At 37.9% G+C, this 21,704-nt stretch overlaps 5 protein-coding genes and 1 pseudogene across 7 annotated transcripts; 2 read left to right on the plus strand and 4 right to left on the minus strand.

Annotated features, from left to right (window-relative positions):
• Positions 1-10: 10 nt before the first annotated feature.
• Positions 11-2,238, minus strand: SFGH (S-formylglutathione hydrolase). The gene is made up of 7 exons (XM_010519345.3): positions 1,793-2,238; positions 1,365-1,482; positions 1,218-1,265; positions 872-1,068; positions 587-685; positions 427-492; positions 11-342 (listed from the first exon to the last, which is right to left on the minus strand). Exons 1-7 carry the CDS (start codon positions 1,925-1,927, stop codon positions 163-165), a joined length of 843 nt encoding a protein of 280 aa, XP_010517647.1. The 5' UTR covers positions 1,928-2,238; the 3' UTR covers positions 11-162.
• Positions 2,239-2,468: 230 nt separating this feature from the next.
• Positions 2,469-5,297, plus strand: LOC104793067 (glycerol-3-phosphate dehydrogenase [NAD(+)] GPDHC1, cytosolic-like). Of its 2 annotated transcripts, XM_087454739.1 has the most exons (7): positions 2,469-2,833; positions 3,088-3,185; positions 3,285-4,030; positions 4,118-4,339; positions 4,421-4,668; positions 4,760-4,899; positions 5,096-5,297. In XM_087454739.1, exons 3-7 carry the CDS (start codon positions 3,373-3,375, stop codon positions 5,217-5,219), a joined length of 1,392 nt encoding a protein of 463 aa, XP_087310865.1. In that variant the 5' UTR covers positions 2,469-2,833; positions 3,088-3,185; positions 3,285-3,372; the 3' UTR covers positions 5,220-5,297. The 2 variants fall into 2 exon arrangements, with proteins under 2 accessions (XP_087310865.1, XP_087310864.1); XM_087454738.1 differs by having other exon boundaries at positions 2,694-2,833; positions 4,118-4,668.
• A 142-nt stretch (positions 5,298-5,439) lies between these two features.
• Positions 5,440-7,909, minus strand: LOC104793069 (uncharacterized; annotated as a pseudogene). The gene is made up of 6 exons (XR_015559918.1): positions 7,629-7,909; positions 7,395-7,466; positions 7,230-7,289; positions 6,959-7,140; positions 6,667-6,879; positions 5,440-6,533 (listed from the first exon to the last, which is right to left on the minus strand). The product of XR_015559918.1 is annotated as an uncharacterized LOC104793069 (transcript).
• A 785-nt stretch (positions 7,910-8,694) lies between these two features.
• LOC104793070 (calcium-transporting ATPase 4, plasma membrane-type) lies at positions 8,695-14,134 on the minus strand. Its single transcript, XM_010519347.3, has 7 exons — positions 13,668-14,134; positions 12,203-12,257; positions 10,171-12,104; positions 9,930-10,085; positions 9,696-9,867; positions 9,312-9,610; positions 8,695-9,227 (listed from the first exon to the last, which is right to left on the minus strand). Exons 1-7 carry the CDS (start codon positions 13,836-13,838, stop codon positions 8,922-8,924), a joined length of 3,093 nt encoding a protein of 1,030 aa, XP_010517649.2. The 5' UTR covers positions 13,839-14,134; the 3' UTR covers positions 8,695-8,921.
• A 670-nt stretch (positions 14,135-14,804) lies between these two features.
• Positions 14,805-16,338, minus strand: LOC104793071 (uncharacterized). Its single transcript, XM_010519349.3, has 3 exons — positions 16,137-16,338; positions 15,554-15,896; positions 14,805-15,240 (listed from the first exon to the last, which is right to left on the minus strand). The coding sequence occupies exons 1-3, from the start codon at positions 16,227-16,229 to the stop codon at positions 15,221-15,223; spliced, it is 456 nt and encodes a 151-aa protein (XP_010517651.2). The 5' UTR covers positions 16,230-16,338; the 3' UTR covers positions 14,805-15,220.
• A 2,289-nt stretch (positions 16,339-18,627) lies between these two features.
• LOC147942996 (calcium-transporting ATPase 4, plasma membrane-type-like) lies at positions 18,628-21,632 on the plus strand. The gene is made up of 5 exons (XM_087454741.1): positions 18,628-20,156; positions 20,242-20,397; positions 20,460-20,631; positions 20,717-21,015; positions 21,100-21,632. The coding sequence occupies exons 1-5, from the start codon at positions 18,651-18,653 to the stop codon at positions 21,403-21,405; spliced, it is 2,439 nt and encodes an 812-aa protein (XP_087310867.1). The 5' UTR covers positions 18,628-18,650; the 3' UTR covers positions 21,406-21,632.
• Positions 21,633-21,704: the final 72 nt, after the last annotated feature.

The following is a 21,704-nucleotide window of genomic DNA, read 5'->3' on the forward strand; positions in this document are numbered from 1 at the left end:
GAATGAGGTATAAAGCAAACATGGATTTTTTATTATTAGTATTATTGTAGACAAAAGAGCACATAGAGCAGTTACTGAACACAAAACATTACAAGTCTACTTCCTTTATTGATACTAGTATTTGGACAAAGCCAAAGCTGGTTGCCAAGTAGCTGAAGTGAGCTATAACTTCAGGGCCTGAGCATGGTGACTGATGTGGTCTTCTATGAAGGTGGCGATAAAGTAGAAGGAGTGGTCGTATCCTGGCTGGAAACGCAGTAAGAGCGGCGCTTTCACTTTCTTACATGCCTCCTCAAAATTTCTGGCCAATAACTGATCAGGGTAGAAATTGTCGCTTTCTCCCTGCAATGGTTGAGGCAAAGATGGTTCAAGCTCCACGCAAAGCAAGAAAGATAACCAGCAAAAACATGGAGTTAATGGTTTTACCTGATCAATTAGAATTGTGGCAGAAAGATTGTGGAACTTAGAGATAAGACAAGTGGCGTCGTATTCCTGAAATTTCCAAAAGAAAGTATGCATCAAACTTAGGAAATGGATACTGTGTTGCGGCTGTATGCATAATGAATTCTTTATAAGTTGTTTTTACCTCCCAAGCAGCCTTGTTGTCACCTAGATAATTGGTGAATGCCTTCTGTCCCCATGGACAATTTATGGGGTTGGCAATTGGTGCAAACGCAGACACAGACTGTACATGTCACAGAGCAAGTGATTAGAGTGAAATAATGATATAGGAGAAACAAGAATTTGGTTAAAGCACATTTATCCACCCCCATAAAAGATATCTATCTTTTGATTTAAGATTCCAAGTCTCAAGCATCGTACTCAAATGCAGTGCCACAAGAAAATTCGAAAAATATTTAGAAGTAAATACCTTGTACTTATCGAGGTTCTTGAGGTATATAATAAGAGCACCATGTCCACCCATGGAGTGTCCAAATATAGATGCGTTTGTTGTGTCAAGCTGAGAAAAGTTATCACTGAGGAGTTTTGGCAACTCTTTGACAACATAGTCATACATACGCCAGTTCTTCCACTTTTCCTGAGTAGCATTGAGGTAGAATCCAGCTCCTAAGCAAAAATCAAACAGGAAAGAAAGAAAAGCTTATCACCCTTCATTGTAATAATGACCTGAATACATCAATACTACCAAACCAATAAATCTAAAGCTACAACTGGTTTGGAATGCAAACCAGAAGAAGCATGTAACACTTGCATACCTACACCAAAGTCGTAACTGTCTGCTTCTCCTTCAACATTTAGTCCTCCTACAATATCAAAACCATCACACAGAGTATTAAAAAACCAAGGGAAGATGATAAACCAGAGTAAAAAAACATGGCAAATCAAAAATACTGTTGGCTCACTTGGGGAAGTGTCTGGAGCAACAAGAGCAATGCCATGAGTAGAAGCAGCACGTTGAGCCCCAGATTTAATGATGAAGTTCTCGTCTGTGCAGGTGAGACCAGAAAGCCAGTAAAGCACCTGTCCAATCAACAAAAAAAGGAGAATCATTTCGCTAAAATAAGCCAATCAATGGTTCTGAAGAAGCATAATTTTTGCATCCCAACATAGATCAAGGCAGTAAGGAATACAAAAACAATCATGCAAAACTAAAGTCTTCTTCTTTAGAACAATATGGAAAATAACAACAGTAACTGAGAAGAAAGTCACAAAAGATCCCTTATTTACAGTAGAAACAGATCAAAATCTCTACATAGGAGCGAGAATCGAGAAAACTACAACAAGAAACTGAGATCAGAGTACTGAAAAAGAAGGAAGTTAAATAACATACAGGAGATTTATGGGAAGATGAAGCAGAAGGAGGGAAGTAGATGGTAAAAGTCATAGAACATCCAAGTGTCTCACTGTAGTGTTTGTATCTTTTGTTGTAGCCATCGAACATCTTCGTGCTCCCGATCTCCTCCATTCTCTCTCTCTCTCTCCCTCTCTCTGCGTACAGTTCAGAAGCAGCAACCAAAAGCAGCGAAGAAGACTACGAACAAACGATCGAACAAGAGAGGTCTATCGGTTTCTACAGTAGACTCGAGCCCATACAAATTATTAAAGGCCCAACTAAAGAGTCTTGAAAGGCCCGTTGACAAAAAAAAGAGTCTTGAAAGGCCCATTTGATTTAAACCGTTTTAGTCAAGAGCCGCTTCATCAACGAGAGTGTTTAGTTTCATTAAGCAAAAGAATAGATCAATTTCATTATAAAGTATATGATGTATTTATTAGGGTGATCAAATCATTACTATATAAACACTGACATATCAAGAGATAACGCATGGACTTTTTTTTTTTATTTTTGCGGCCCCATTGATGAATTAATATGCTTTTTTCGGTGTATAATAAATGCCAATATTTAGCTATAAAAAAATTTCCATAAATGTTGTTCAGATTGTACAATCCAAAAAAAATGGAGGGCATAGTAATTAGTATAGATGATAGAGAAAGCGAAGAAGACTGGTACCATAAGAGATGGAGTAATTTATTTTCTTGTGCCATTAAATGACTCTACGGTGTATGCCAAGTTAGGCACCTTCCCTTAGATAACAAGAGCATAAACCACAATAATGTTAAAAAATAAAGTCTCTCCCTTTCCTCAACTGTACCCATCAATGCTTATGTCCATCCCTCTCCCTTTGCACATAAGCTTTTGCTCTGTATTTTAATTTAACTCATCATCTGCACTGCATGCAAGTTTTATGCTTTTCTTGATATCCATCCCCCAAATCTTCTTCTCATGCGTTTATTACTTTCTTGATTTGGTAATTGTCATGAGTTGATGATTTTGTGAGAGATCTTTCTTTTTTTATGGTTGCCGACACGAAAGGTTTGTTCCTTGACTTGTGTTTTTATTTTTATTTTTTAATTGGAGATTCTTGTTTTTGGTAAATGAACAACTCAAAGACGGAGCTAACAAAGTTTTTTTTTTTTTTGGTATTCCATTATTTTATTCCATAATCTTTTCCTCTGCATTGTGTGTCATGTTTGTAGTATCATTACTATTTAAAGGAATTTTGGTTATCTATCTATATGCATAAATGTCTGGTTTTTATGATTTTACCCTCTTTTCTTACATGGCAGCAAGAAGCTACAACTCAACTTTTGTTTGGTGAGAAAAATCTGAGTTAGCGAACCAAGAATATCTTAATTCCTTTTGGAACAAGGAGTTGGTTTGATTGGTAACGCCCAAGTTGGTCTCTCTTTTTTTTTTTCCTTTTTCAAATCCAAATTGATTTCTTTGTTCTCTCTGATCCTATAACCAATATATAAATCTATAGTGGATTGCATAACCACCAGCAAAACACTTCCTAGACATTGTTCCATTGCCTTTGGTTTGTTTGAATTTCTTGGAGTGGACTGAGAAATATGGTGGGAAGCATTGATACCAAGAGCCTGCAATCAAACGGTTCTGTAATTCATCATAATGGTCTTAATCTGGAGGAGAAGCTTGATGAGTTCCGTCGTCTTTTGGGGAAATCAGACAAGGATCCGTTAAGGATTGTAAGTGTTGGTGCTGGTGCTTGGGGAAGTGTTTTTGCAGCACTTCTCCAAGAAAGCTACGGAAGTTTCAGGGATAAGTTCCAGATCAGGATTTGGAGAAGAGCTGGTAGAGCTGTTGATAGAGAAACTGCAGAACATTTGTTTGAAGTGATCAATTCAAGGGAAGATATCTTGAGGAGACTGATAAGACGTTGCGCTTATCTGAAATATGTCGAGGCAAGGCTCGGTGATAGGACACTATATGCGGATGAGATTTTGAAAGACGGGTTCTGTCTTAACATGGTTGACACTCCCCTTTGCCCTCTTAAGGTTGTGACAAATCTGCAAGAAGCTGTTTGGGATGCTGATATTGTTGTTAATGGATTGCCTTCAACCGAGACACGTGAAGTGTTTGAAGAGATTAGTAAGTACTGGAAAGAGAGAATCACGGTTCCAATCATTATCTCTTTGTCAAAGGGTATTGAAACTTCTCTTGAACCAGTTCCACATATCATAACTCCAACAAAGATGATCCATCAAGCAAGTAAGCTTCTTCTTCTTGGATTTGTTCTTTTTGTATTCAGTCTGCTTAGTTTTCTTGAATTGGTTATTAATTTTGGTGTTGTGGTAGCTGGTGTGCCGATTGACAATGTACTGTATCTTGGTGGACCAAACATTGCTGCTGAGATATACAACAAGGAATATGCCAATGCTAGAATATGTGGAGCTGAAAAATGGAGGAAACCACTAGCAAAGTTCTTAAGACAACCTCATTTCATTGTTTGGGACAATAGTGATCTTGTGACACATGAAGTAATGGGAGGCCTCAAGAATGTCTACGCCATTGGAGCTGGTAAGTTTCTGTGTGTATACAAGGACTTCAGTTATTACCTCGGATTTTCACATTTTGATCCTTCGCGTTTCACTTTTTCAGGTATGGTAGCAGCGCTTACTAAAGAGAGTGCTACAAGCAAATCGGTGTATTTTGCTCATTGTACATCTGAGATGATATTTATAACTCATTTACTAGCACAAGAGCCTGAGAAACTTGCAGGGCCTTTGCTAGCTGACACTTATGTGACCTTATTAAAAGGGCGTAATGCGTGGTACGGTCAAATGCTGGCAAAGGGGGAAATAAATAGAGACATGGGTGATAGTATAAGCGGCAAGGGAATGATTCAGGTACCCTATCTGTGAGAACAAGTCTTGCTAGAAGTTTGAAACTTTTTGGAATCTATTTTACTGATGTGAATGTGGGATATTTGTTGAATAGGGTGTTTCTGCAGTGGGAGCCTTTTACCAATTGCTTAGTCAGTCAAGCTTAAGCATATTGACCTCTGAAGAGAAAAAACCTATAGCCCCGGTTGAATCATGTCCTATTTTGAAGACACTCTACAAGATACTCATCACAAGGTAAATATGAAATCTGAAAGTTTCTAATCTTCCAAAAAATGTTCAACTTTGGTCAGTCAGATTTTGGTGTGACATGATGAAAAGTCAAGTTTCTAGCTTTCATAAATGTTTTGGACTTCTTGAGTCTTGAGACATTGAATCATATTAGAACTTGCCTCTTCAATTATTTAATGAGTTATGTTGTTCAATTTTGCAGAGAACAATCAACACAAGCTATTCTGCAAGCCTTAAGGGACGAAACATTGAACGATCCTAGAGACCGTATCGAGATTGCACAGAGCCATGCATTCTACAGGCCTTCCCTTCTTGGTCAACCTTGATTACTCAATCAATGGCTTTATAATCCAAACTTGTTGAATCTGATTACGCAGACATACAACATAAATTACTTGTGCAAACTGCAGATGGTTCATTGAAATATCATAGCTTTAATGAGAGGGGTAGTTCCACATCTGTCATATCTTAAATTTGATTCTTGTTTAGTCTCTTAAGTCGATGCAATTCTTGTACTGAATCATTTTCTTTATGATCCATGAGAGCTTTGTTTGCTCAAAAAAAGTTTACACTAGAAGAAAGAAAACACACATTTTTAGTTACTAAACATTTATCAACTTCATTATCCCAATAAGCATTCTACTTATAGACTATTTTGAAACACTGCACTCTAAAGCCAAGATAGCTCCATAGAGTCGAACAAACAAAGAGAAGGACTGTTCTGTAAGGCCTAAATGTTAACTATACCAGTGAGATCGGTTATGAGTCCATTCTCTGCTTTGTACAATCGGTTAACTGGGGTTTAGACGATTGGTCAACCGCTGAAGCAGATCTTCTTTCTTGAGCTTATAGTAATGTGTTACTTTCAGCTCCTTTGCTATGATTCTTAATTCCTTGCCTGTCTTGTTCTTCAACTCACTTGCTGATAATGATTTCACTGAGTCACTTACAATATGTCCTCCGTCTTTCGAATCCAACAATGAATCTGCATGCTGTGTAGGAACACTTGAACCCCTGATGATCCCAGGTGTCGACTGGGCTGCCTTTTTAACTGGATCACTATTGATCTTTCCAGCTCCACCTTGTACTTTCTTCTTGATGTTTCTCTTATCGCTGCTGTTAGACTGTCTCTGCCTCTTCTTGTTAAGGACTGACCCAGGATTCAACAACGCATTACCCTCTGCGTTTTTCCGTGCCTCAGTAAGCAAGTTGATGATCAACTCGTCTTTAACAACAGTCTTCACGGCTCCAGGGTGTGATTTCTTGCTTCTCGCGTCGCGTGGGATTTCTTTGCCTTTGTCTGGTTCATCACACATTTCTAAGAGAGATTCTGTGGTAAAAGGTTCAGAAACAGTTACGATGTCTTGTACGCTATCGCTTTGCTGATGATCCTTCAAAACTTCTCCATCTTCGTTTGTCTCGTTTGACTTTTCCTTCAGCTTCTCACTGGTCTCTAAGAGCAATGGTTTCAAAGTGGCACCTCCAATACTCTCTCGGCTTATAGCAGATGAAGATTTACTATCGGGAGCTTGTTTTACAGGATCAAACTCAGTAACCAAGGATGAACAAGAATGTTCTTCAGCTTCCTCAATCTTGCTTGCCAACACAGGGCTAGAAGAAGTATCAGCATCTTCCGCAACCTGTCCATCATTAAAAACACACAGCATTTTACTAGAAACATCCGAGCTGCTCATAGAAGGTCTTTATCTTTAAGAACAAGAAGTTGCACGAAAACAAGATTCCCATGACAGAAAAGAAGAAAACTTTACAGACCTCAGCTATTAAAGGATCATTTGCTGCTGTCTCCTGAGGCTTCAATCTTGCCTCTGGCTCTATTTCTTCAGTGTCGTTACTAGAATCTCTGGTCTCAGTAGTTACAACAGTTTGAGCATCGCTGACACTAGATGTGTTTTCATCTTCATCAAGAACCGATTTTGAAGAACTTGTACCAGCAGCATCTGGAAGAACGACACTGAGAGTCTTGTCCTGTAAACACAACACAACAAGTTTAACTCCTACTCAATCTACAAAAAAAAAAAAAAAAATCAAATTAAAAGTCTCTTACAGAATCAGAAGAAGAGCCTATAGGATGCTGCGAGTCACCACTCCCAGAAGAAGCCGTATCATTCTGAAGGGAGAGTGAATCCTTGTCAAGTTCAACGATCACAACATCTTGCTTCTTCTCGTTCAATATCCTCCACACTAGCTCACAGTACCACTCGTTCTGAAAATTCTCTTCGAGCACATCTAAAAAGCAAAAAAGGAAGGATTTTTCTCAAAGAGAATCACAGCGATGATACGAAAACAAAACAAGAAAAGCAAAAATACATGAGTACCTGTTCTGTAATCAAACCAAAATTCACAACCACGCTTACGAAAAGTATCGTCTTTCACAACTACAAGATGTAAATTATAGAAAAAAAAAAAAATCAAAACTTTAGCATCAGTCAGTCAGTCACACAAGGAAACAAACAGTAAACAATTCAAAGAGCGAAATTTACCAAATGGAGGACCCCAGAGATCATCATCATCATCATCCATGGTGGTCACAAGAGTAAACCGCAAAATTCATCCTGTAAAATTAAAATTAAAAGTAAAAAAACAACCTTTTTCACACCCACATTTCCAAAATTCTCACTACCAGTAAGAAACAAAAAAAAAAAACCAGTAAAATCTATCTTCAACCCTCGAAATCAAAATGCAAAGAAAAAAACCACTGGATGAGTAAACCATACCGGGAAAGAAGAGCTTCTTCTTAGTCGATGGATCTTCTTCAAGAATCTCAGAGATAAAAGCGTCTTTTTTTTCTAGGGTTTGGAGAAGAGGTCGGCGAGAGAATTTAGGGGGAGAGAGAAAAATAAAAAAGGCTGGCAGTGAAAGCGACGAACACTCTTCTGCAAAATATAGAGAGAGTAGAGTGTGTTAAAAGAGTAAAGAGAGAGAGAGAGAGAAAGGTCGGTTGAAACGGTGAACGGGGATGCTACAAATGGATAACCCAACGGTGGCGCGTGTACCACTCCAAACAAAATAAAGCCGTTTTATAATGAGTTAAACCGGAAAAAAACTCAGATGACTTTTTCTTTGACCATAGTCTTTGTTGGTAAATTATGTTAGTCTGTGTTTGAGTTTACTGTACGCTTCTCTGATGATGGGTTTTTTTCAATCCGACGGTTAGGAAAAAATGACGAGTCAAAGATGGCCAGAATCGTAATAAAGTGTAAGACCAAGGGTGTCCCCACGAAACTTCGAAGATCGCTTTTTTTATTATTATTTGACATCTGAGAGTGACGTCCGTACATTTTAGTTTTGCTTTTCCAAAGATTTTTTAATACGCGTAACTCAAAGTTCTTAAATTGAATTAACTAAGGGGATTATGAAAGTATTAGCATTATGCTTATGCATAATTTCTTACTTTCCAAAAAGCATTTGAAGCAAAAGTTGGTGTTCTTTCTTTCTTTCTTTCCTTCAACCTTTTTTTGACGTTTTTATCTACGTGCGTATACAGCAAATAAAGCTATTCTGTATACGTTGATGTGAGAGTATTTTATATGCTATGTGATTTGATTTAACATGTCATCTAGAGAATAACATGCCATTCTCTTTTACAATTCAACGAATACGCGTCTTTCTTTTGTTTTTAACTTTACGTGTAGGTGTTCTTCTATTTGTAAGAAAGATAATGATGTATACATATCACATTACCTAAAAAGGCTAAAACCATAGATGTTTATAGGATACGAAAATAGTAGATGTCAATTGTCAATAGACTAATCACATTACGTATTTAGTATTTACTAAACGTTTCTTCTAACAACGTGTTTGTTTAATGGCATTCAACAGCAGCGAGAGTTCACATTCCAACCACAAGTTCGTATAGAGGATTGGAATAAGTGAAAAAACAAAATTTTGATTCGTGGTAAAAGAAATAAGGATGTGCAGTGCCAGTAGTATCCAAATAAGCAGCAAACTTACATATTTGAAAATCACTACCCGGATAACCAAAAAAGGATGAACACATAGAAACGTGATCAGGCAGAGTTGGAAGAAGAAGGACCAGAAGGAAGCAGGTCGTAGCCATCGTGATGGTCACAAGACTCCACTGGTATGCATTTGAGGATAACCGCTACAATCATGCTCAATGATCCTATCAAGATTGATAATAACCAATGTTGCCAGCTCAGCGGAACGGTGCTAGCAAATGCTCCAAGAAACTCTACTATGATCACTTGGAACACAACCGTCACTGTCATTACCCATGTGAAGACCCAGCTACTGAACATTCCTTTGAACACATTTATCTTCTCTATCTCCCGGCTATTGATCTCATTGAATACCTGTTTTTACACACCATTTTGATCTATCACGTTACTTATTCTTTATATAAGAGTTGAGTTAGTGTTTTTGTTTCAGAGCGGTACCTGGCAAAAGACAAAGGAGTTGAAGATGACTGTGTTGAGAATGGCTGTGGAGTCAGGCCCATCAAGTTTGAGAATTGACTTGCCTGCGAAATTGAGAATTCCCAAGACAATCAACTGGTAAACGCTTTGACCGGCTATGTTTCTCCACATGGTTTTGGTGATGAAGCTAGAAGTTCTAGCGATTGGTGCACGTTTCATTAAACCTTCATTGGGAGGTTCTGTTGCTAGAGCCAATGCACCGAGTGTGTCCATGATCATGTTGACCCAAAGCAGTTGCACAGCAGTGAGTGGAGCAGATCCTGGATAAGAAACCAAAAGAAAGTGTTATTTATATATGGCCAAAAAATAGGAGAAAGACCGTGTCTAAATGTTATCTGATAGTACCTGTGATGCAAGCAGAGACGAAGTTGATGATCAGAGCGACAACATTAACCGTTAGCTGGAACTGAACAAACTTTTGAATGTTTATATATACAGCACGTCCCCATCTAGCTACATTTACTATTGTTTTAAAGTTATCGTCCATGATGATCACATCAGCATTCTCTTTTGCAACCTGCATATTGGGAACATTAATCTCAAGTCTTTTTGATTAACCAAACCAGTATTAGGGGTTACCTCTGTTCCAGCTATTCCCATTGCAAGTCCAATGTCTGCTTCATGCAATGCAGGAGCATCGTTTGTCCCATCCCCAGTCACTGCAACTACCTCTCCGATTTTCCTCAAGTTGCTGACTAACGTATGTTTGTCCAGTGGCAGAGACCGAGCCATTACCTGAAGGCAGAAGCTAGGAATTCTTAAGATATTTCAAAATTTTCAATAGACAGGTGAACAATAACAATTCATTCTATCAACGAACCTGAATTTTGGGGATAATGTTCCTCATTTCGTGAGGAGACAAATCCCGGAATTCTGAACCTTCTATAGCTAAACCTCCTTCAGTAAATATGCCACATTCTTTAGCAATTGCTTTGGCTGTGCTTATGTTATCTCCAGTGACCATACGGACAGTGATTCCAGCAGCTTGACAAGTCTGAACGGCTTCCCTAACACCCGGACGTACTGGATCTTTGATACCAACAACTGCTATCATTGTATAGCCTCCATCAGGGAGATCTCCACTAGGAGCTTCATCTAGATCTTTGTAAACCAAGCAGAGAGTCCTCAGAGCCTCTGAAGCAAAACCCTCTATGATATCAGAGATACTCGTAATCCGTTCTTCATTCAGTGGAACAGATTCTCCACTCGAATCCACAACATTCTCGCACATTTTCAACACTATTTCAGATGCGCCTTTGCAGAAAGCTCGTGCACCACCTCTAGGAAGAGCTATAAGAACAGACATTTTCTTCTTGTCTGAATTGAACGGATCAATCTTGAGTATCTTATGCTCTTTGCGTTGTGCGCCAAAATCACCACCTAAAAGCAAACCGAATTCGAGTATTGCTCTTTCCGTCGGGGATCCTAGGATCTGAGTGGTTCCATCTTTATCCTTAACAACTTCAGAACCAGTGTTCTGAAATATGCCCTGCAAAAGAATACTCTGAACTTCTTCTGGTAGTTCTAACTGAAAGCTTTCTCCACTTCCCTCTTGCCTCTCTTGAACCTTATCACAGATCCATACTTTGTTGACCACCATGTGATTAGTAGTCAAGGTCCCTGTCTTGTCAGTGCAGATGCAAGTAGAAGAACCCATGGTCTCGCATGCAGCAAGATGTCTCACAAGTGCCCTGTCACTCATCAGCTTCTTCATAGCAAATGCCAAACTTAAGGTCACTGCCAGTGGCAAACCTTCGGGTACGGCAACGACAATGATAGTTACCGAGATTGCAAAGTAGTCAAGTAGCGTCAGTGCATCTTCAGATGACCAGTTGGTGAAGCTACCAGATGTTGCTTTCTCCAAGACAAACCTTATGCACAATACCAGAAACGTAAGCACAGCAAAGCTTAGACCGATCTTACCAATTATTGTTGCAACCCCATTGAGCTTCACCTGCAGAGGAGTCTCATCTTCTCCACCATCAACCAGCGTTTCCATCAATTTTCCCCACTCAGTCCTCATACCAACTGATGTCACCAGCATTTTTGCAGAACCGTTTTGAACTTTGGTTCCTGAAAGCAGAAAAGGCTTCTCTCTACTCACATGTGACGGTTCACTCTCGCCCGATAAGCTTGACTCGTCTATCTCCAAGTTGTATCCAGATATAAAAATCCCATCAGCTGGAACCTGATTCCCAATAGATAGATGAACTACATCTCCAACGACCAAGTCATGAATGGAGATTTCTTGTCTGTTCCCATCTCTGGTGACCTGGACAATAATCTTCTTCTTCTCTCGATCCAAGTCTCTGAACTGCAAAGATTGCTTGTAATCACTGATTGCAGTAACCATGACAACCAAGAGTATACTTAGCAAAATCCCCGTCCCATCATACATTCCCTGTGGAAATCCTTCTGTGGCAACACCCACGCCTATCGATACCGCAGCGCACACCATAAGGATGATAAGGGTTATGTCATGGAGCGCTTCCCAAACAAACATAAAGAAGGATCTGGCTGGTTTCTCAGTGTAACGATTTTCTCCATATATCTTTTCCCTGGTAGGTACTTCACTCGAACGAATGCCTTCAGAGAGAGATACAGATACTTTCTTAGCAATTTCTTCAACTCCACCTTTGTGTAACAAGCTCTTAGTGTCATTTTTGCGAACCATAGATGAAAGTTCATCTGCTTCAATAGAAAATCCGGCCCCCTTAACCTCATCACTGAGCTTGTATTCCGGCCTAGCAACAGCTACAGAAAAAAACAATGAGGAAAGAAAAGTTAACAACATGACTATATAAACTCAGTCACCGTATAACCATATAAATCCAGCAGCATGCATATCTTACCATCAATGAATTGAAGAGCTGCCTTTTGAACGTAGAAAGCAACTCGGATTTTTTCCTGATAATGAGTAAAGAGAGTGAGCTAACAGATAAATCACCACAACAGGCAAATCTTTGGTCACACTCATACAGAAAACTGAAGAAGAACAAATCCATTGCTTGCTTAATTTTCATTGGAACGTCAATTATATCAGTGATCTCATCTCACAAAACACAACTAACCCTATTGTAGGCAAAATATATAGGGAACCAGAATTAACAATAGCATCTAAAGTGCTAATCAATCCCCTCACTTTTAAGACCTAAGTTTTAAGAATGTAAGTTACAGTGTCTTTTATTCAACAGTTGGGTTACAAAACATTTTGATTTATTTAAAACAGACTGAAACGTGATTCAATTTCAACGCTAGAAAAAAAAGAGACGAAAAGGGAAAAAGATGAAAAGACAATGAGCTCTCATGATATCCAAAAGAATCCCAAAAATGCATCTTTATTAGGTTTGCGCAAGTGGGGGGGGGGGGGGGGGGGAGAGAGAATAATGGTGAAATCTCTGTTTCAGAACTTTATGAATACAGACACTTGGCGAAGTTTCCTTGTAACTTCCTTAAGCAAAGCAATTGCACACAAGAAGTCAAAGAGACTGTCGTCGTACTCGTACCACAAGTCAAAAACTAGATAACAAATAAATATGAAATGAAGAAAAAAACAAAAACTGCTAATTATAGATCAAAAAAGAGGCACAAGTATTGAAAATAGAATTCGTCCTTTGGTGTTTGGATTCAGTCGCAAAAAGAAGAGTTAGAAACTAATAAAAAGGGTCAGACTTTTTTTTGGTGGCCTCTCAAATTGGCTCATCCTTGTTAGTAAGCTAGCGACAAGAAAGCATCCATTTGTTAACACAGTAGTATACTAGAGGACATAAGAGAAACTATGCAACTTGATTAATGACAAACTTGATGTCATCATCATCATATATGTGTGTTGGGTTGGCAATTAAAATATTGGTTTCCCTAAATTGAATATTACACAAAGATAACGCCGAAACAAAAAAAAGTTACATCCCAACTTATATATTACGTTACGATTAATGACCAAGATAACACATTTGTACGTTTATAGATAACGATCAAAATATATATCATTAAGATACAAATTAAACAGTTTTATAACAATGATTTCTATTTGCCCCAGACAAAAAAAGACTTTCAAAGAAAAAGTGTAGAAAAGATGAAAGCAAAAAGATGATGATTAGACATTGAGTTTTTTAATTAAATTATTTCTTCACTCAAAAGTGTTTTTTAAACTTTTCTTCACTATTGAGTTTTGAGTTTTCATGAAAAGAAAAGTCTCCTCATAAACTATACTTACTTTTTATTTATGCTATCTCCGTCGTTGTTTATGAACACGACGACGTCACGAAAAAACAGAACTCTAACAAAAGATAAGAAAAAAAAAAAAAGAATTGGAACCTGGATCTGGTGCCTCTTGTTCTCGTAGTCAGCGAGCTTATCGAGATCCCGGATGTTACGAAAACGACGAGTACGGTTCTTCACGATAGAGACGGACGACCTCCATCGCTGACGAGCTTCCAGCGACGGGTTCTTAGCGTCCACCTCGAAATCCCTTAGCAAATTAGACATTTTCTCAACTCTCTCACTCTCTGTTTGTACAGATTACACTTCGCCGGCGCGAAGGCAGCTGAGAGTCTGAGACTGAGAGAGAGAGAGAGAGAGAGAGAGGATTGAGCTACGGATTGGTTTTGAGAGAGTTGCTTTTATTGGATTACTCAAACCCGACCCGAATTATATGCTCGGATATAGAGCCCATATAATATTCAAATTTCATTTTGTCTCATTCGTGATTTCGGATAATTGATCCGACCCGGTCGAATACTATTTATATTTTACACTTTGGTCCACATAATATGTTTAGTGATATTATTATTTTTTGTGTGTCTCTATCTGATTTATAACCTCGAAGATCTCTATGCTTTTTAGTAATTGTTTATTTTTACTAGTATCTATGTATGATGCTATGTCACGTGAGTAGACTACAGATTCACAATTATACATTTGTGTTTCCGAGAATAATTAAACAAACTACAAGTAGTAGTGTAGTACACACATTATAGTGTATTTCTACTAAGATACGATTTTTTTATGCTTTGGCCGGTTATACAAATTGAAGTACTATATGATGATGTTTGTCAAACATTCGGCAGATTAATAAAACTAATCACATTATTAAAAAACAATTAATTGGTTAGGAAAAAAAAACATGTTGCTTTACTTGTTTTTTTTTTTTGTATTCAAATAATGGATATTGGATTTTAAAAAAAAACCCACTAAAAGGGGGGAGTGAAATGCGCCGCCCCGACTGTGGAGGAACCAGAGCACTCGACGCTGCCGTGCTACGAATTTTTGTTCTCATTTCCCTTTTCAGTTTTTGGTTCGTAAAGACTTTTGTATTCCTTTTCTTATTGACTGTGGAAATGAGAACAAAAATTCGTATTATGATTTAAGTATTGATTTAGAAAAAACAAATACATTAATGAGATGGTCATGTAGAGGTCGATTACTATTATCTCAGGACTAATCTTCTGTAAATGATCAAAGCTCAAACCAAGCTTGCTTGAATATCCAAAAGCATACGGATTTGGGGTCCCATTTGTTGGAAATAGTATACAACAGCTAACATGTATTTTGTCAATAAAAATATTCCCTCCCTCAAAAACATCCAATTGCAAGGACTCTCTTTTAGCTAATAATGCTACTCCTAAGCCATTTTACCATTGCAAGATCGTTCCAAAATTACAACAAAAACAAAAAAAGGTGAAAAGAAATAAGCTTATGGGGCAAACACACTCAAGGCTTTGGGCTTGGAGAATGTGACATTGTTGATTCAAGCTTGCGTAACCAGTTAACATACTGATCCTGCTCCTTCTTGTTCAGGTGACACAAGAGGAAATTGGTTAGGTCTTCACTTATTCCCTTGGATATTAGATATCGCTCTAGTTCATCACTTAGTGTAAAATCCACTGGCCTACAAAAAGAAAACAACATGGGTCATTGATATTAAGCAATAATATATAAGCAGCTATTACATATGGAGATATCAGCTACATATAATCTTTCTTTGTCGATACATAGAAGTGATAGAACAACTACTCCAAGTAGGAAAAGTGTATCAATGCTTTGAGGTTTGGATGAAGTAACTAACTAACAAGTTCAACCTAAGTTGTTAAACCGAGAAAAATGCCACTTTTTAGATGAAATTGTAAGTTTGAAATGCTAATTACAAGTGTTATCATGAGCTCAATCTACCAGTGAGGGGGGAGAAGGATATAATGATTCACCTGAGGAGTTATCCCTATAAGTAGAAGAAGAAGCAGACACTAAAGAGCGAGTAAAGCAGGCTCTCTCGACGGCGAAATCAGAACGTCCAGATCCTGTTTCGAAAACGCGGCAACCAAAGTGCAAGATAGAGCTGAGTCCAGGCTTTTTGATACACACTTTGGCAAGAGCTTCCCTAGGAAACACTAGATCATCATCATCTTCTATTATTATTGGTTCTCGCTTCAGTAAAGCAGAGACCACAACCTCCTCGCCTGAATCAAACTCTCTCCTCAGAACAACATCTTGGCTCTCAGGGGAAACCCAATCCAGCTTGAAATCTCCAAGAGAACCAGTCTCAGCACCCTATATATAATGTATGTACTTAGCTTTAACAATTAAAAATCCTAGGGTTTATGTGATTCAACATCAAAGTACTCTAGTGTTCCTCAATCCAGAAAAGAAAATAAAAATGAAATTGGAACTGAATAGAGTCAGATCAAACTAATGTTGAGCACCATTTGATCGAAAACTCAACCGAGACTATACACTGAGGGTCTGAGACACAAAGGAGAAGCAGAATAGGAAGAGGAGATAACAATAAACCTGGAAACGAGGGTGAGAGATTTCGTGACGAATTTCAAATTGGAGGATCTTCACCAAACCACCATCTTCGACAGCTTTCAATCCTCGTTTCATAATCGGATTCAACTTCCTTCGAGTTATGGATCAAAAATATGCTTTTCCCAAGAATCGAACCTGAATCCCCAACAAACATGAGCGTGTATTGTGGGCACTGCGCCACTTTGAAGATTTAGCATCAATAGCAATATATATATTTATTTAGACCAAAATACCAAAATATTTTAATAAACCAAATATCTGAAAGTGTTATATATATTTGCTAACTTCTTTTCCTTACTAGTCAGTTTTTTAATATTTTTAATATTTCTTCATTAACTGATTTGAATTTAATGATATATTTGCTAAATTTATTATTTTGTACAAAATTATATATCTATATAATATAAATCAATGTTTGATCCATTTTCATAAAGAGAATAAACCAAATATCTCGAAGTTTTAGATATATTTGCTAACTTCTTTCCTTACTAGTCAGTTTTTAATATTTTTAATATTTCTTCATTAAGGGGGTATTCAACTTGACATTTTAAGTGATTTGTGTGAAATTTACAAATTTTATGTTATTCAATCATGGATTTTAAAAAGTCTATTAAAAATCTATTTTAAAATCTATTGTTATTCAAAACAGTTTTGTGAATTAGGATTTTAATAATTTTTAGGATTCTGGAAGATTCTGGAGGATTTGTTTAGTTAAAAATACATAAATCCAAATCTCATGGTTTTAGGTGGGATTTGAAAGAGTTTTACAGAAAATCATGTGAACTTCCCCTAAAATCTATCAAAATTCTAAATTACCTAAATCCCATCAAATTCTCCAAAATCATGGTTTGAATACACCCTCCTAACTGATTTGAATTTAATGATATATTTGCTAAATTGATTATTTTGTATGGACTTCAACTACAAAATTATATATCTACATAATATAAATCAATGTTTGATCCATTTTCATAAAGATAATAAACCAAATATCTGGAAGTTTTAGATATATTTGCTAACTTCTTTCCTTACTAGTCAGTTTTTTATATTTTTGATATTTCTTCATTAACTGATTTGAATTTAATGATATATTTGCTAAAGTGATTATTTTGTATGGACTTCAATTACAAAATTATATATCTATATAATATAAATCAATGTTTGATCCAGTTTCATAAAGAGAATAAACCATCCTCATGATCAATATAAATCTCACTAATTGACCATTGTAATATAAGAACATCTAATTTTATGTAATACTAAAATTTGACATATCACCACCAAAATGAGCAGCAAATTTGTATTAGCCAGTTTAGACTAATCACCAAAAAATATACTCCACTCCCTCCGTTCCTAATTGTACTTGAATTGTTTGGGTGTGCACCAATTGTTCTAGTATACATCTTTTTCTTAGTTCAATTTTTTTGTTATTTTAGTGTTAGAACAAGATTATCTAGAAGTGCGAGAGTTAAATGTTAGATTTAAATTTTGTTACATAGGATTAACTTAAGTAAACTATGTGAAAAACAGTTCCATATTTATACATATTAGACCAACAAATGATACATATTTGAGGAGGTTCTCATCGCTCGGGGTTATGAACCCACACCTACACCGCTGACTCTCATCCAGAGAGCGGCTGCTCAGAGTCTCGAGCAAGTTTATGGGGCTGATCTTGACCAGCTGGAGGCACTACTGACGGAGATCATCGATGCTGCTAGTCAAGAGTTGCATCACCGACTCTGATGCCTCCTACTCTTCTTTCTTTTAGGATAACTCCTCCTGATTTGTTTTTTCTTGGCCGAGGAGGGAGGATAATCTCAGGAGCTTATTATTGTTTCTAGTTTATTATAGACTACTTTTGTGTTTCTTCTAGAATTTTTGTAGAACCAGTTTGATCCATAATTATGACCATATTATATGAACAGCTTTTATCTTGTCTACTCTAAATTAACAAATTGATCATCAAAAGTTTTGAAGTAGATATACTCTAATATGCATCGGTCATGGATCAACTAAATTACAACTATTAGTCGCTCTCAACTATTCTAAGAAGTATATATATATGCATCGGTCATGGATCAACCAGGTGTTGATCCTAGAGGCGCCTCCTTACGGTTGAATTTGAGTGTTCCACTTTGAATCTCTCGCCAGTAAAACCGGGATTCCTCCTTCAAGTTCTTGTGGTTTTTCAAGCTTCATGTCTATTAGAGCTGTTACATTGCTCTAGAGAAAGTGTAACTCACATCAATTAATAGCTCTGGTTTAATTATCATATTGCATATAGATTGACTGAGAAATATCACTAACTAGTTGACCAATCTTACCTTGAAATCCTCATCACTCATCTCGTAAAGTTTACTCTCAAAGTTCTTCAGTAATGACTCCACCCTCGAAGACCGCTTCATGCATTACAAATTTAAAATATATTCTAATTTATGCGGTGAAATTGAACCTTTTCTTTCCCATCCTTTGCTAAGTATACTCTTGGTGGTTATGGTTACTGCGATCAGTGACTACAAGCAATCTTTGCAGTTCATAGACTTGGATCGAGAGAAGAAGAAGATTATTGTCCAGGTCACCAGAGATGGGAACAGACAAGAAATCTCCATTCATCTATCTATTGGGAATCAGGTTCCAGCTGATGGGATTTTTATATCTGGATACAACTTGGAGATAGACGAGTCAAGCTTATCGGGCGAGAGTGAACCGTCACATGTGAGTAGAGAGAAGCCTTTTCTGCTTTCAGGAACCAAAGTTCAAAACGGTTCTGCAAAAATGCTGGTGACATCAGTTGGTATGAGGACTGAGTGGGGAAAATTGATGGAAACGCTGGTTGATGGTGGAGAAGATGAGACTCCTCTGCAGGTGAAGCTCAATGGGGTTGCAACAATAATTGGTAAGATCGGTCTAAGCTTTGCTGTGCTTACGTTTCTGGTATTGTGCATAAGGTTTGTCTTGGAGAAAGCAACATCTGGTAGCTTCACCAACTGGTCATCTGAAGATGCACTGACGCTACTTGACTACTTTGCAATCTCGGTAACTATCATTGTCGTTGCCGTACCCGAAGGTTTGCCACTGGCAGTGACCTTAAGTTTGGCATTTGCTATGAAGAAGCTGATGAGTGACAGGGCACTTGTGAGACATCTTGCTGCATGCGAGACCATGGGTTCTTCTACTTGCATCTGCACTGACAAGACAGGGACCTTGACTACTAATCACATGGTGGTCAACAAAGTATGGATCTGTGATAAGGTTCAAGAGAGGCAAGAGGGAAGTGGAGAAAGCTTTCAGTTAGAACTACCAGAAGAAGTTCAGAGTATTCTTTTGCAGGGCATATTTCAGAACACTGGTTCTGAAGTTGTTAAGGATAAAGATGGAACCACTCAGATCCTAGGATCCCCGACGGAAAGAGCAATACTCGAATTCGGTTTGCTTTTAGGTGGTGATTTTGGCGCACAACGCAAAGAGCATAAGATACTCAAGATTGATCCGTTCAATTCAGACAAGAAGAAAATGTCTGTTCTTATAGCTCTTCCTAGAGGTGGTGCACGAGCTTTCTGCAAAGGCGCATCTGAAATAGTGTTGAAAATGTGCGAGAATGTTGTGGATTCGAGTGGAGAATCTGTTCCACTGAATGAAGAACGGATTACGAGTATCTCTGATATCATAGAGGGTTTTGCTTCAGAGGCTCTGAGGACTCTCTGCTTGGTTTACAAAGATCTAGATGAAGCTCCTAGTGGAGATCTCCCTGATGGAGGCTATACAATGATAGCAGTTGTTGGTATCAAAGATCCAGTACGTCCGGGTGTTAGGGAAGCCGTTCAGACTTGTCAAGCTGCTGGAATCACTGTCCGTATGGTCACTGGAGATAACATAAGCACAGCCAAAGCAATTGCTAAAGAATGTGGCATATTTACTGAAGGAGGTTTAGCTATAGAAGGTTCAGAATTCCGGGATTTGTCTCCTCACGAAATGAGGAACATTATCCCCAAAATTCAGGTTCGTTGATAGAATGAATTGTTATTGTTCACCTGTCTATTGAAAATTTTGAAATATCTTAAGAATTCCTAGCTTCTGCCTTCAGGTAATGGCTCGGTCTCTGCCACTGGACAAACATACGTTAGTCAGCAACTTGAGGAAAATCGGAGAGGTAGTTGCAGTGACTGGGGATGGGACAAACGATGCTCCTGCATTGCATGAAGCAGACATTGGACTTGCAATGGGAATAGCTGGAACAGAGGTAACCCCTAATACTGGTTTGGTTAATCAAAAAGACTTGAGATTAATGTTCCCAATATGCAGGTTGCAAAAGAGAATGCTGATGTGATCATCATGGACGATAACTTTAAAACAATAGTAAATGTAGCTAGATGGGGACGTGCTGTATATATAAACATTCAAAAGTTTGTTCAGTTCCAGCTAACGGTTAATGTTGTCGCTCTGATCATCAACTTCGTCTCTGCTTGCATCACAGGTACTATCAGATAACATTTAGACACGGTCTTTCTCCTATTTTTTGGCCATATATAAATAACACTTTCTTTTGGTTTCTTATCCAGGATCTGCTCCACTCACTGCTGTGCAACTGCTTTGGGTCAACATGATCATGGACACACTCGGTGCATTGGCTCTAGCAACAGAACCTCCCAATGAAGGTTTAATGAAACGTGCACCAATCGCTAGAACTTCTAGCTTCATCACCAAAACCATGTGGAGAAACATAGCCGGTCAAAGCGTTTACCAGTTGATTGTCTTGGGAATTCTCAATTTCGCAGGCAAGTCAATTCTCAAACTTGATGGGCCTGACTCCACAGCCATTCTCAACACAGTCATCTTCAACTCCTTTGTCTTTTGCCAGGTACCGCTCTGAAACAAAAACACTAACTCAACTCTTATATAAAGAATAAGTAACGTGATAGATCAAAATGGTGTGTAAAAACAGGTATTCAATGAGATCAATAGCCGGGAGATAGAGAAGATAAATGTGTTCAAAGGAATGTTCAGTAGCTGGGTCTTCACATGGGTAATGACAGTGACGGTTGTGTTCCAAGTGATCATAGTAGAGTTTCTTGGAGCATTTGCTAGCACCGTTCCGCTGAGCTGGCAACATTGGTTATTATCAATCTTGATAGGATCATTGAGCATGATTGTAGCGGTTATCCTCAAATGCATACCAGTGGAGTCTTGTGACCATCACGATGGCTACGACCTGCTTCCTTCTGGTCCTTCTTCTTCCAACTCTGCCTGATCACGTTTCTATGTGTTCATCCTTTTTTGGTTATCCGGGTAGTGATTTTCAAATATGTAAGTTTGCTGCTTATTTGGATACTACTGGCACTGCACATCCTTATTTCTTTTACCACGAATCAAAATTTTGTTTTTTCACTTATTCCAATCCTCTATACGAACTTGTGGTTGGAATGTGAACTCTCGCTGCTGTTGAATGCCATTAAACAAACACGTTGTTAGAAGAAACGTTTAGTAGATACTAAATACGTAATGTGATTAGTCTATTGACAATTGACATCTACTATTTTCGTGGAAAAT

The sequence above is a fragment of the Camelina sativa genome, chromosome 6 (genome assembly GCF_030686135.1).
Source record: "Camelina sativa cultivar CO46 ecotype springtype chromosome 6, ASM3068613v1".
Lineage (NCBI taxonomy): Eukaryota > Viridiplantae > Streptophyta > Magnoliopsida > Brassicales > Brassicaceae > Camelina > Camelina sativa.